At 23.8% G+C, this 15,456-nt stretch overlaps 1 protein-coding gene across 1 annotated transcript; it reads left to right on the forward strand.

Annotated features, from left to right (window-relative positions):
- The first annotated feature begins 981 nt into the window (after window positions 1-981).
- Window positions 982-14,668, forward strand: LOC145844229 (secretin receptor-like). The gene is made up of 15 exons (XM_082951604.1): window positions 982-1,072; window positions 3,995-4,064; window positions 4,262-4,372; window positions 4,646-4,848; window positions 5,005-5,099; window positions 6,083-6,183; window positions 6,532-6,641; window positions 8,272-8,425; window positions 8,898-8,952; window positions 9,273-9,345; window positions 9,665-9,774; window positions 10,003-10,141; window positions 12,781-12,822; window positions 13,105-13,333; window positions 14,228-14,668. Exons 1-15 carry the CDS (start codon window positions 1,037-1,039, stop codon window positions 14,332-14,334), a joined length of 1,635 nt encoding a protein of 544 aa, XP_082807730.1. The 5' UTR covers window positions 982-1,036; the 3' UTR covers window positions 14,335-14,668.
- The last annotated feature ends 788 nt before the right edge of the window (window positions 14,669-15,456 follow it).

Here is a 15,456-nt window from a genome sequence, read left to right on the forward strand (position 1 = left end):
TTAAATATATAAATGCCAGACAAAACTAAAAAAAAAACTTTTAATACAAATAAAAACAGTTTTGATTATGTACAAAAAATCACTTCATGCAGGGTAGGGTGTTTATAAAATGGATATTTTGAGTTTTCAACTAAAAAATGATTTTCATTTGGAAAATATTAGAAGAACACCTCGTGCAAAGTTTTAGCTGATTTAAAAAAGTTTTTTTGAAAGCTGTTTTCGATTTTATGAAAACAACCCCAATGTAAACTGTATTAGACCGAAAAAATGCGACATTATAATTGTTAGCTAAAAATCATTTAACATGTACAATTATAACAAAAATACATTGTGTAGAATTTACGGCGATTTAAAGAAAGTTTTACGAAGTCACTTCTTGATTTCATGTAAGTTTTTATAATTTTAGTAACTTTTCTTGAATTTTCACTTGATTACAAAAAAAGATTACTTCTGTAAAACTTTCTTCAAATCGTTTTAAATTTTGCCCAGTGTGTTTATTTGTTTATTTGATAATTTTCTGCAAAAAAATTTTAAGGTCGCATTTTTGGGTTCCATACAGTTTACATTGCATTGCAGTTGTTTTCAAAAAATCAAAAATAGTCTTTATAAAACTTTTTTAAACCAGCTAAAACTTTGCACAAGGTATTTTTGTGATATTTTTCTAAAAAACCAGTTTTCTAGCTAAAAATTCAAAGTTCGAACTTTTTATAAGCACCTTGATGTACATTGTACTGTACACTGCAATAATCTTGAATTGTACTTTTGCGATATAATACGAGAGTAAATAAAAATATTCAGTCAGCTAATTTTCTAAAATGTTTAATTAAAACTAGTATATTTAGTTTTCAAATTTTATCAAGGTTTATAGTTTTGTTAAAAAAATGTTCTAATTAATAATATATTTTTTATACATCCTTAAAATTTTTTCCTCAGTGTTCTAAATAAAGTATAAAAATGTTTTAACAAACTATATAACTTTTCAGGATATTAACCAGAAAAATAATAAGGTACACATATCTTAAGAAAAATAACAGCAATGCTACAACAAACACCAGAAGAAAGCTTAAAAGAGGTAATAACTTTAAAACTACTTTAAGATTAAAAAAGTCATTATAATTCTGTTTAAAATCTGTGTTTTATCATAAAATAAGTTATCTGTAGAGAAAAATAATTATCCTAGCTTTTTTTAATCAACGAGTTGGAAGAAAAAAAAAAAAAAGTTAAAACTATTTACATATTGCTCATACAAAAAAAATATTATGCTTGATTGAAAAGAAATCAAATTAAATTTTACTAAAAAATTGAAAATTAATAAAGTTTTTTATAGTATTATGATCCATTCAGACATTTTACATGCCATACCTCATGTTATCAAAGACAATTGATATTTAGAGTAAATACTACTTTTAGTATTATTTAACAAAAACTTGTAGTTAAATTTTTGCATAGTTAGTTAGTTTAAGTTGATATAGAATATTGTAAGATTGATTTCTTTATGTATGTTTTTTGTTTATTTTAATCCTTCAAATAAAAAGAAAAGCTGCTCTGTTTGTAGCTGGTAGAATTAGTACCATACTTTAAAAACATATATGATCCTATAAGGTTTAAAATGCAGTATAACTTTTCCAACAACAAACAAAAAGATCAATCAACTTAATGCAATACTAAGTTTTGTTTGAAATTCGATAATGGGTTTCTTATGTTTGTTGTCAAAGCCAATCGATTGTAGCTTCTTGTTGGAAATAAAACTCTTAGTTAAATTTTTATAAAGTTACAAGAAAAAATAGCGACTAATTTTTAATACATTATGAAGATGATGATGAATTTTGTCATAAAACTCAACATAGTTCATACAAAAACTATCGTATTGCCAGGAAAAATGTATATTGAATGCATGAAAAACTTAAATTTAAAACAAACAGTTTTTTTTTGAGATACATTAAAAAAAACAAGACACATCATTTGTTAAAAATATAAACATTTATAAAAGGTTTTTACGTTAGTGACAGAGAAAACACCATGAGCTCTAATGCAGTACAGACTACTTTACTGTCTGTACATCAAAATTTAAGCATGCACTGACATTATGTAGTTAATTCAACTTAAAGGTAGTCGTGTCTGTTGGCATATGTTCTAATAACAGCGCAAGGCAAAGCTAATTTGGCGCTATTTCATATCTGAATATTATCACCTCATTTTTGTGACCATTTTCGCATAAAATTGTTAAACGTAAATGCTGTTAAATATTAGAATATAGTTAAATTTTCATCGTTTTTTCGTTTTATAGTTGTAGTTTTCTTGTATAGTTTAATAAAAAGTTTATTTTGATAGTTTTAAAAATTGCGTGAAAATATAAAGATAAAGATTATATAAAACCGTAGTAACACTACATGGAATGTAAGTAAATAGTATTGATATCTTTTAATAAAACAATTTAAGTACTTTTTTCAAAATATAAAGCAATTTTATGAACTTTGAAGCTTCTTTAAAGCTAACATTAAAAGACATTTTATAAAAAAAATTTCAATAAAAATATTAGAAAGCTTTACCTCAAACATATTTAATATGCATATCAGCAATATATAATAGAAAGATAGTAAAATAAAAGGTTTTTGTAAAATATCTACAAGTTTTATCTGCTAAACAACAAACTTTAAAAAACTTGTGAAATAAATTAGTAGTGCCGTGTCAATAAAAAGCAAGTAATTTAAAGATTATATTGGTTTTCCAGAAAACAAGAGAAACAAATGCTTTTTATACTGAATAACTTTTCCGTATAAGAAAATATTTTGTAATCCTAGCTTGTCAGTAATCCTATAAAAACTTAATTGGCAATTGTTGCTTAGAAGTTTAACACTTATATTTTTGTTTGAACCAACGCTCTTAAGTAGTTTTGAACATAGTAAAATAGTCTCTAATGTATAAAGTTAAAAGTTAGAATTAAATAGGTTTAGCGAAATTGTAAACAATATTTTTTGTCACAATTGAAACATGACCTATAACAAAAATTTTAAGTTTTCAAAAGTATAAAAAGCTTTTTTAACATTTACTTACAAAAATAATTCACACATCAACTCATTTATCAATTTTTCATTGAAAAATTTTAATCTACGCTTAAAATAATAAATAGTTAAGTTGCTGTTGAGCTAGTAAAAAGGTGAAGTTGTTTCTTGTAATTTTTTAAATTAAAGTTACACTTGTTTAGCAACTAATGAATAGCAGTTATACTTAAAATTTTTTAGTTTGCCTTCACTAATGAAAAACCTGTACTGTATATTTTTAGAATGTTTTTCTGGTTTCGACAGTTCACTTGTTAATAAAACCTTAAACGCTTGCATAACCAACATAATAGCGACTCGTATAACTATTACTTATATTGACAAACAATCAAATCAAGTCAAGTATGTGTCAATAAAGCTACCATGCGGTTAAGTAATAACTTGATCGCTATAAACTATAACTTTCAATGTTAAACTTTGAAAATGGTGTATAATTAAAATAGAATATCGGAGGATGAAGTCTTTAGTTTTTTTTTTAAGTTTAATCTATGGTTATTTTACATCTAAAATTATAGTATGAAATCATATTTTTTTAAGTATATTTTCTTACTTTATTGAAAATTTAAAGAAAGTTGCAAATGTTTTTTTGCTCAATGTAAATCTACATTGTGAAACAATAGCGAATGCACTAAAATTAAAAACGTAACTGTTAAAAACAATTAAAGAGTGATAAAATAAATGAAGTTGTATTTAATACTTTATAAAATGTTATAGAATTTGATTAAGTGTTTGTTTTAAAACAATTTCAAAGTTTTAAATAAATTTTCATGTTCAACAAAATAAAAATTCAATTTTTTAAATAAAAAAGTCTTAATGAAAATAATCAAAGAGAGATTACCATGTCGTTTTAGTTTGTATAAATATTTTTAAAGTGTTATTTTTAGTTGCGATTTTAGAAATTATATTAATAAACTGATTGTTTTTCATTTGAACAGACAAAAATCTGTCGTCCCCTGAGAGTGATAATGGACTGCTTGACCATTTCTTCTGAGAAAACAAGTTTAAGTGCGTTTCCATTTTTAAGTTGTAAAAATTGATTTTTTCATAACATTAGAAAAAGCTTAAACTGAAATTATCGTTTTTTGTTTTACCATTTCGGTTATAAAGTGTTACGCTTTTTACCATAATCAAAGTTTACATGCCTAAAATCAATAACATATACTTTTATCATAACTCAAAATTTAATTAGAGTTTAATTATAGAAAATGAGACTTGTAAGCCTGTTTATGAAATGAGCACTTGTTTTAATGAGGCGAACTACAACGAAGTAAAATCAGTAATTTGTCCATTTGAAGCCGATGTGTATTCTTCTGGTAAAATATGCTAAAAAGTTTTTAATAACACTGCGTAGTTTTTTATTTAAATTTTATTATAAAATATGTGTTTTTATTTACTGTGTCGTTAAAATGAATTACAAAATTACTTATAAATTCTACATTTAATTATTAAAATTTTTAAGTCATAGTTTTCTTAGTTTTTTAATTAAACTTTAGTAAAAATCTATTACTAAAAATACCAAAAAAAGGTTGAAAATACATTTTTTTAATGATCCACGTTAGACTATTATACTAAGCATTTTAAACCAGGTCCTCAATTTAAAAACCAAAATTTAACACGGAATATCACTGCATTTTGTAGCCCAATGAATAGTAGCTTTATCATCGAAACACATTGTGTCAAAAACTATGTCAACACAAGTTTTGATATTGTTAACTTAAATAGCAGTACATCACAAGTTTACAGTGGAAGCCATGGAAGTCCAAAAAATGATGATGGTGATTATCTTTTGGTAAGAAAGTTTGAATTCAATTTGTAATAAAGCTGAGCGCAAATGCTAAACATTTATAAAATTGTTATGTATTAAACCTAAAAAGTTACAATTAAAAAATAAAAAATTATAAGCTAATGACTATTCTAAATTAAACGTAGCTATAAAAAATTTTAGCGGATATACGACGCACTTGGGATACTCACATCTGCAGGTCATGCAATTTCTTTTGCCTTCCTTCTTATAGCAATCATACTGTTTACGAGTTTAAAGTTTGTTGTATATACTATTTTTTATGTTGTTTTGAGCATTGCTGTTTGTTTACACAATACAACTACTTTAAAAAGGATTTCTTATGGTATTAATTACGTTTTTGTTCAAGTATATCAGTTTAAATTTTTTTAATTTGAACTTCATAGAAAACGCTTTAAATCTATTTTTTGTTGTAAAACTTTAACTTAAGTGACTTTAATAAACTTTTTATTTATTTATTAAACTTAAGCTAAACTAGTTTAACAAATTTTAATATATAAAATTAAATATTTTCTAAAAAGTATGAAAGTCTTACTATATAATTTTTACAACTTTACACCTCACAAACCTTATAATTGAAATACAATCTTTAATTTAAGATATCATCTAAACTAATATTTAACACAAGATGGTTCTAGGTATTTCTTTAGATGGTAGCATAGATATTTATTTTTGAATATAATGTAGAAATCTATGTTGACACAATAATAAAAAAAAAGCTAATCATGTAAAATTTTGCTTTTAATTTGTCATAATGTATAAACAGACTAAAGAAAGTTTAAACGAGTACTAATTTTAATAAGATAATTTTATACCCGGAAACAAATTTAATATTTTTCAAAACTATTGCAATTTATTTGTTTAAAAATAAGTTGAATAATACATACACAATTTTAATCTTTATTACCTAAGTTTTGAAAAAACTGGGATAAATTTTACAATTGTATATTAAATACAGGTATTTAAATTTTTAATATACATCTAGTATACATTCAAACTATACTTTATAAATCAATTGAAGTTCTATCTAAAGTTGGTAAAGTAAAAAAATACTTACTATATTATAGTCTATTTTGGTTGAAAAGTTACAAACGTAAAATACTGCAAAAAAATTAGTTCTTTTGAACTATTTAAACAAAAAAACAATTATTTGTAGATACCTGAAACTTAAAACAAAGTGTTATAAGTGAAAGTAATACTACACGATAACTCTTATACACAGGAGATTGCATTGTATGAGGGTAACTATACATATAAATCTTATGGCAAGTTTTTTGGTGAGAGCTATTTTATGGTACCTACACATTCCCTTGAAGAACGCTGGTAGGTTTAGTTATTTTATTTAAAGTTTAACAAAAGGGTTGGTCATACTATTTCAATCATTAGACCACAAGCCTTCGGTAGACTGAGACCGGTTTCGTCCTGATTAGGACTCATCAGTCAGTCACAACCGAAAAACTTGTAGTCGTCAATCTACAAACGGTTTATACATAAAAGCATGAAGCTACCGTTTGCTGGTAATGGTCAGTTTGTGGTCTGATGGTCGAATTGGTATAATCAACCCTTTTGTAAACTTGAGCTTGTCTCACGGCATACGATAGTACAGGTTTCTGCTCTGCAGACTTTCGCTGGTGTTTTTGTTGATTTATTTTTAAAGGTAACAATTTTTAGATGACCTCAACACAAGTGATTTAACACCTGTATTGAGTAAGCGACAGAGTGTAGAAGATTTAATGCACATAAAAAGTACATATGATTATTACTGCGCACCTCCAGGAATAGTGAGTTTTGAAAACCCAATACTAAGTTAAACTATAATGAGTCATTGATAAACTTCAATATGGTTTTCAATCACAATGATCCCATTTGAGTAAGATATGCTTAAGATGTATAAATATCTTTCTGAAAATTGTTAAGTTTTTCTGTTGGTTTTGAATTGATTATAATAGTTTTAATTATTCGGGAACAGACAAATAACACAAAAAACTGTTTGTAGTATGAAAACCTTTAGATAATGAGTTGCACTTCTTATAAATTATTTTAAATTTTGAGTTTTTTTCTTTTAATATTTAATTAAATTAAGAAAAAAATGACAACTACTTTGACTAAAAAATTTCATCCACTACTACTAATTTTTATGAAATTTTATACACATAACGTTGTCACTATCAATTCAATATAAAACAAAAGAATTGTCAACGAAAATAAAAAACTAAAAATTCTGTTAATAGATTAACTTTAAAAAAATTTTAGTTAAAAAACGTTTTGTTTTTATTAATATTTTTTGAATGTATTTAAATAGTAATTTAATATATTATTAAAAACTTTTAATAGAAGACTTAAACTACAACAAAAATCGTATAGTTTTTAGAACAATAATATACATTTTAGGAATTTAAACAACTTAATAAATATTATCGGATCATAAACATTAGCAAACAGTTGTGATTGTAACTGAAAATTTTTATAATAACGATAGAGCTACTAAATAAATGAATTTTTACAAGTTAAAACTAATTTTATAAATTAAATAAAACATATGTATACTTTTTTTTGGCTATTTGGTAGTAAATTATTTTAGTTGTGTTTAATAAAACTCTTTAACTGTTGTAGTAGTTTTTAACTTAATACACACTCCTCTTAGTTGCTTTTATTTTTTTCAAAGTTCAATTTTTTTGGTTTTAATATATTTGAAAACCATATGAGTGATAAATTTTTTATTGAAGTTTGTAACTTTAATGATTAAAACAAACAATTTTTTGAAGCATTAAAATTTATTACTGTACTACACTAATTTGTAAAGTAGTTTTTATTTACAAACACTTAGTTTAAAAAAAAAACTCTATTTGAAATTTATAAATATAAAACTAAAAGTTTTGAATGAAATCTCTTCCAAAACCAGAAATCAAAATTAGAGTAAAAAAAGTCAAGATAAATGAATCTATAACTTTTAGTTTATAAATAAAGATATGTATTGATATTTATAAAATATTTTTATGACTAATTTAAGCTGAGTGTTTTTTTATTCAATTAAAATATGTGTCAACAGCATTTTTCTTAATATGTTTAAGATTTAAATATGGTGAAAAACAGCAATGGTTTTATAATAGACTTATTAAGATGCAAAATAAAGCATTGTAAGTCGTATGCTACAGCTTTGAATTCCTAAAAGCTTTTTAAACTAACTTAATTTAATATGTAAAATTTAATTTAATTTTACATCAACTACTTTCAAAAATAAACTTAACTTAACTTTATTTTAGATATTTCACAACCTACGAAAAAAATCAATAATTATTTGAAATGTTAAATAACCAAACTACTGTAAAGGGTTAATTGAAAAAAAAACTTACAATAGCTTGTTACAGTTTTTTAAGTTTGTTATGCTACTCTAATAAAATACATTAACAGACTTGGTGCGAAGTTCACTCAATTCTTCATGAATACGTTATAATCGCTAATTATTTTTGGATTTTAATTGAAGGAGTTTACTTATGGATACTGTTACAAGCTTTTTCTGTTCCTACTAAAAAGACTTTGATTTGCTTTTTGTTTTTTGGATGGGGTTAGACTGTTATTAAGAACTCATAGATTTAAAAAAAAAATTCTAGAAAAAAAATAGAGTGTTATTATTTTTGTTTTCTTAAGTGTCTTTTTTTGGAAAAAAAAGTAATACTTTTGTAAAAAATAAATCAAAAAATTACTTGTTCATACTGTAAAGCAATCATTGATATTTTTTTAATAGAAACCTTTGTATATATTTCTATTATCTATTCGAAAAAAGGAATAGTTATACACATCAAAAAATAATAATAAATTATAAAACTTTTGTTGAGAAATAAATCTTTTTTTTACAAATACGTATATATAGTATAGACTTTTGAAAAACCAATGATCAAAATAAGTTAGCAAAACTTAGCTTATTTTAATGTTTAAAAAATAACTCTCAGTAGAACATATTTAATTTCAAAATTATTTTATTATTTAGTTATATCAAAAGATTTTGTGTTTAAAAACTATACTAATAATATGTCAAGCTTGCCCATGGATTCCTGTAGTTGTTTACGGACTAAACGCAGGTAGAAGTCAAAAGTAAGTTTTTTATTTGAACTAGTATATATTGGACTTTTATGTATATAATATAATACTTTAAATTTTGGTAAATATACTCCTTTTATTATACCATTGTATATGTCTGCTTATATGAAAACAACATTTTAAATATTTAATTGTATAAAAAGCTAAAAATTTATTATACTAAATAAAATCTAAGCCTAGTGAGACTCAAACAGAATTTTTTCGTTAAACTACTACAAAACTATTATCGAGTAAATGTAAAATTTCCAAAAGCTTAACTATTATTCTTTAACAACTTTATTCAAACACGGTTTATAATTATTAGTTCAAACCAGGTGTTGGAATAAAAAGGACTGTACTTCAATACTGTGGTGGATAATTAAAACTCCAATTTTACTCAGTCTTTGTGTTAGTTTCTATTTTTAAAATAAATCGTTTTAAATATGTTTAAAATTTGTTGTTTAATAAACTTAAATGCTATAAACAAAATAAAAATTGACAAAAGTTTTTTAAATTTAATACAATAATTTATTGTTTGTTTAACTTACATTGAGAAAGGCTGAATGAAAACTGTTTGCACGCGTCGTTTTTATTAAATTGAAAAGTAACATTTCAAAAAATTTCAAAAAAAAAGTAGTCATATTTCATATAGTATATTTCAAATAAAAGAAGAAAAATTAGAAAGACTTATAAACAAATGCTTTTTTTTATAGATTTTTATTTACAGATTAACCTTGTGTTTTTTGTTATGATAATGAAAATAGTTGCATCGAAGTTGAGGTTTAGTATTCGATCAAATCGAAGAAACAATGAAAACAACAACAGTTACAAATGGAGGTCATAAATATCAAAATTGTTTGCACTAAATGCTAAATATAAAAAGTACTGTTTTCATTTAAATAACTGATTTTGTGTTGAGAAGATATCAAAAAAAATTTTTACTCAAAATTTAAAAAGATTAGATTAAACAAAAAACTTTCTTTTTTTTAACTATTTTCTACATAAAATTTAAAACAGAGTTCGATAAAAATAAATCATTTGAAGTTAAAAAAAGCATTATTACAGGTTAGCAAAAGCAACTTTGTCTTTAATACCTTTGTTCGGAATTTCTTACCTTCTCACAATTTTTTTTGAGTGTAATAATTATGGAAACATTGGATTCATCATATTCAAATACTTCGAGCTGTTTGTCGTTTCAATTGAGGTTTGAATCAAGTATTTTTATGATAACTTTGAAGACGAAAAATAAAATATCTTATACATTTGTATACTATAGTAAAAAAAACACAAACTATATCTATAATTTTTAAATTTGCATTACTAAAGCAAAAAAACTATTGTAAAAAAATAAAAAGTTCGAAATGACATCCAAATAAGTGTTAGTCCTAAACACATAGAAATGTATCGATTTAATTCAGCTGTCAGTCTTTATAATTATTTTTTTTAACTTAATTTCCAAATATTTTTATCTTTAAAGAAGTTTGACTTTTAAAAGTAGTATATATTAAATTAAAAAATAGTATAAGAAATTAATTTTTACTCTAAAATTTTTTAACACATTACTTTTTCGTTTAACGTAGCATTAAAAAAAGATAAAAATCTGTAACTTTTCAAAAACTATTTGTGACTAAGTAAGAAGTTGACGTTTAAAACTAAATACCTAATTTTTATGTTTCATTAAGCAGACGTAGCAAAAGTTTACTTTTTACTTAAAGCTATAAAAATGTTTAGCTGCTGTTTAACTATTGATTAACACACAACTTTGCACTAATATTATTGGAAAAGTTGTATTAATTAAATTATAGTTTTATTTTTATGAAATACTTAATGTAATGATCTTTTTACTTTAAAATTATTCCTTGAAGTTTTTATTAACTTTTTAGTTAATTGTAGTTGACTGCATTTTATTTAATATTAACAAGTTTATTTTAGGCTATACAACTGAAAAAATTATTTATAAAACTTACGAATAAAACTTCTAAAGTAGTTCAAAGAGTTTGTATAGTTAAAATAGAATATGGCTGTTTGATAGAATAAAAACAAAACAAAAACATAGTCGTAATTAAAGTATTATATAAAAATTATAAATAAAAAGAATCAAATTTGTAAGCTAACAAAAATAATAAAAAATCATCAAAAAGCTATCATTCTGAATAGCTTCTTTAACATTTAATTATTTTTGTAGTGTGTTTAAAAAAAATTGTAGTCTAAATTTAAATTTATAAATTACTTTATTTTCTTTCCGAAATTTTAAATTCTAAATCAATTTTGTTTCGTTTGTTAGGCAAAAGTTTGTGTAAAAGTTTTTTTCTTCTAAAAACTGTTCGCGACTTAGCTCTTTAAACTATTAGATAATTAAAACTATCATTGATATACTTACAAAATCATATTTCCACTCTTTGAAATATTGAAATTTTTCAAAACATTATTCAGTAAAAAAAAACTTTTAAAGCTTTGATGGTTATGTGAGTACTGCTTTAATTTCATAATACCTAACAGGTTTTACATAAATAAAAGCAGCTAAATAATATGGTTATTTCTTTTATATGTAATTAAGTAAGTTTTGTTGTACTTATTGAAAATGAAAGTTAACCAGACAAAGTTTTAACAAAATTGATTTGTGCTGAATTAAAAAATATCTGTTTTCAATAACATTTTTAATTACTAATTATTTCTAAGCTATATACAAAATAGAAAGTAATTTAGATTAAGTATAAAAAATTCTTTAGTAAAACGTAAAACATTGCACTTTGCACATAATAAATAATATTTTTTTCATTGCACTTTGCCGTTAGTTTCACAAAATTTTTTATGATTTAACTTATACTATTTAATTTTGCAATGTTATGTATTTTTAGCAATTAGTTAAAACGATATACGAACGCTTAATAAATTGATTGACGAATTACTCTTCAATCGCATAAAAAAACATTTGAAACTCAAGGGAAATTATTTACTGAATAAGCGTTTGAGTATAAAATAATCTGAGCTGATTAAAGTTATGATATTAAAAATTTATAATAAAGTAAGTTCAAAACTACTACTTCTTAATTTCTACAAAAAATTTTGTGGAAACGCTTAACTTAGTATCAAAAATTACTACTAAACAAATTTTAGTGTTAAATTACTGATTTGAAATTAATCAAATCAAAATTGACAATATTTTACTCAAATTCTTATGTTGTTTATATACTACAACTATACAGTATATACTACAATTTGAATCGTTTTTTTTCATTAGTTTTTTTATATGGAACATAAATATACACTGCGCCACTTTATGTTATAATATTAATCCCGTATTACGTGTATAATTTCTAAAGGGTCTCATGAATTTTTTTTAGAGCTTCCTGATTTAGACTGTCAATTATGAGAAAAAATTTTTTTAAAGCTATTCTTTGGCTGTGTAAAAATGCTAAAGATCACATAACTATATAGCGTACATAGGAACAGAAAGTACTAGTATCAGTTTGTAAAATGCATATTTTTTAAAGATTTTAACTTAACCTAAAACTTATAAACTTTGATATGTAAAATTGCTGTAAAAATTTTATTTTATTGAATACCTTATTAGTATTATTAATTTAAACTTTATATACTCAAATAGTATCATAATTTTTTTGCTATTTAATAATTTGATTCTATTTTTTTTATGATAAGTTAGCTGTAAATAAAATTATTTAATATTACAAAGTATTTGAACTTTGAACAGACGATGTAATGTTGCATACTGCAAATTTTTTATTCATTATAGTTATAGCACAAACGAATGAAAATGTATTAAATTATCTCTTTCATTTTTGAGCATTAAAACATAATACTTAAAAATCTATACTATTGTAGGGTTCTCTGGTTGCTGTCATATATTGCTTTCTAAACAGTGAAGTAAGTTATGTTTATGATTCTTTGGTTAATTAAAAAAAAGTAAGTACAACTAGTTGAAAAACTAAAGATTTATTTTTAATTTCTAATGTATGTTTTTTATTATAAGCTTCCCTTCAAACTGTAAATTTTAAATTAAGTTATATGTTTGTCTAATATCAACCTACATGAGTAGTTGTCTTGATATTGTATAAGTAACAATTACTCCATTTGCAGAAAAAAAAAGTATAAAAAATTTAATGAGGTCTAAAACTAAAAAAATAATCTCAAAACAACTTATTGAAGATTCAAGAAGAGTTTGGAAAATTAAGACGAAGTTGGAAGCTGAAAAAAGAGTTGAATAGGGGTTGGGATAGAGCCACCACTAGCGGTGCTGTTGAGCACAGCAGAATTGCCACCATGACGACGAGTGTTGGAGGGGGTTTGTCATCAATAAACGAAGGGGGAAGTCCCAACTTTCACGGGAGCCGTGATTTTGATGGATGCCAGATGAAACTTTTGGGGCCAATTTCCGGTAAAGTCAAATAATAAAAACTTTTACCATATAATCGTTGACTTATAAAACTATTAAACTATATAACATTCAAAGTTATGATTAGATTAACCTAGTTTCCTTAGAGTTAATAGATTATTAACACAGTCGTAACAATTTATATATATTTTTTTAATTTTGTATTATACATGCTGATTCACAAAAAAAAATTACTTTATAACAAAAGTAAGAGAGATAAAAAAACTGTTTATTTAAACCTTTCTTTCTCTAACGACAATACTACATTTTGTAAAGAAATTAATTAAACTCAATGCACAAGCTTACATAACCAAACAAAAAGCTCAACAATTTAAAGAAATCACTCTATTTTTAAGTTTAAATCGTTAAGGTAACCTATAACTGATAAATATTTTTTATTATCAGTATGTCAAAAATATAATTCTGTAAGTAATGATAAAACACTTAATGTTTTTCAGTTGTTATATAAAAAACGGCAACGGGTCTAAATTGCACGAAGACAAAATTGCACGAGGTTACTAATTTGCACGAGAACAAAATTTCACGAGTGCACAAAATTGCACAAAACCAACTTTGCACGAAGCCAAATTTTCACAAGGGCACAAAAATACACGAGGGAAGAAAATTGCACGAAAATAAAATAAAAATTAATAAAATATTAAAAAAAGTAATAGTAATAAAATCAACCCGTGCAAAATTGTCTGCTCGTGCAAAAGTGTCTTCGTGCAAAAGTGACCCTTCGTGCAAAAGTATCTTTGTTCAATTTTATCTTCGTGAATTTAGTGACTCGTGCAATTTTGTCCCCTCGTGCAATTTTGTACGCTCGTGCAACTTAGACAGCTACCCATAAAAAACAACATGCTTTTAACTTACGTAACAATTATAAAAAAACCACAGATCGAAACTCATTAAAAGTACCGGAATCTCCAAATACCCAAAGAGTAAACCAGATAAGTACTGATGAGGTTCTGGAGAATAAAAAGCTAGTGGAAAGTAATCTATAATATAGAAACAGAAACTAACGTAAAGTCTGATAGTTAAAGAAGACGTAATGTCTCAGTATGAAGAAAAGATGGTGTAACTACGTAGTACGTATTTCATAAGCATACTATGTATAAAGTCCTTAATGTGTGAGTTTTAATTTTTAAAATCTAACAAATAGTTTAACATATTTTGTTTAATTTGATCAATTTTAAGAAGCTTATCAAGAAATTAAGAAAAAACGTTTTTTGTAAAAATGAATAACTTCAATTAAAATTAATCAAGTAAACTTGTAGTGTAAACTATTTGCAAAACTACTATTTTATTTTTCATAAAAAATATTAGGAACTCTCTAAACTGCCTGATTTTTGTTATTGAAACAGTTTTTATTGAAGTTGAAGAAAAAAAAGTGTAGTTTTAAATAAAAGTGATAAGATAAAATGAAAAATGTTTTTTTGATGTACACTTTTGATTATAAACATTTATAAGCCTATAGTTTAAAAGTTTACAATAAGTCATTGAAATTATATACCAGATAAAGTAAATGTTTTTTTTATATAAAGTAAAATAAAATGAATTTAAATTAAAATTCTCAAAAAACAACATAAAACATAAAGCTAAGTTTAAATGAAATTTTAATGTCAACATTTCGAAAACTTTTTTTTTTCAGAATTTATTAAAAATAATAAAATAAATAAAAACTTTTGGTCAAGTCCTAACTGGTAAAATTTTCTTTTCTATTTAAAATAACTTGCTTTCGTTGTAAACTTGTTGTAAAGTAATTAATAAAAACTATCCATCTATGAAATAGTACTTAATATTTTAAATCAGAAACTGACATAATTAATTTTATTTTATTTTAAACAACTTATACTTTCTTTTTTTTTTACTTTAAATTTTATTACTTTATACTAATTTGGAGGGATTGTAATCATTTGAAAACTTTCAACACTAATAAAATAAACTTATACATTATACTTAAATTTTGTTAACTTATGATACTAGTATTTACACATTTAAATTCTTTTTGAAAACTTTTAATTCCAAAATTCTTCTAAGCTTAAAAGCTTGAAAAAATTCATCAAAAATAGGTTATCTTTAACTTATGATCGATTATAATAATATATAGTAGGCTTTAAAAGTTT

The sequence above is a fragment of the Thalia democratica genome, chromosome 1 (genome assembly GCF_965202585.1).
Source record: "Thalia democratica chromosome 1, ktThaDemo2.hap1.1, whole genome shotgun sequence".
Lineage (NCBI taxonomy): Eukaryota > Metazoa > Chordata > Thaliacea > Salpida > Salpidae > Thalia > Thalia democratica.

Bases quoted from the DNA above. Each gene is read 5' to 3' on its own strand.
- LOC145844229 (XM_082951604.1), top strand. From the start codon at position 1,037: ATGCTACAACAAACACCAGAAGAAAGCTTAAAAGAG. The intron at 4,065-4,261 runs GTGCGTTTCCAT...GTTTAATTATAG, and splicing joins TTCTGAGAAAACAAGTTTAA to AAAATGAGACTTGTAAGCCT. The intron at 12,823-13,104 runs GTAAGTTATGTT...AACTTATTGAAG, and splicing joins ATTGCTTTCTAAACAGTGAA to ATTCAAGAAGAGTTTGGAAA.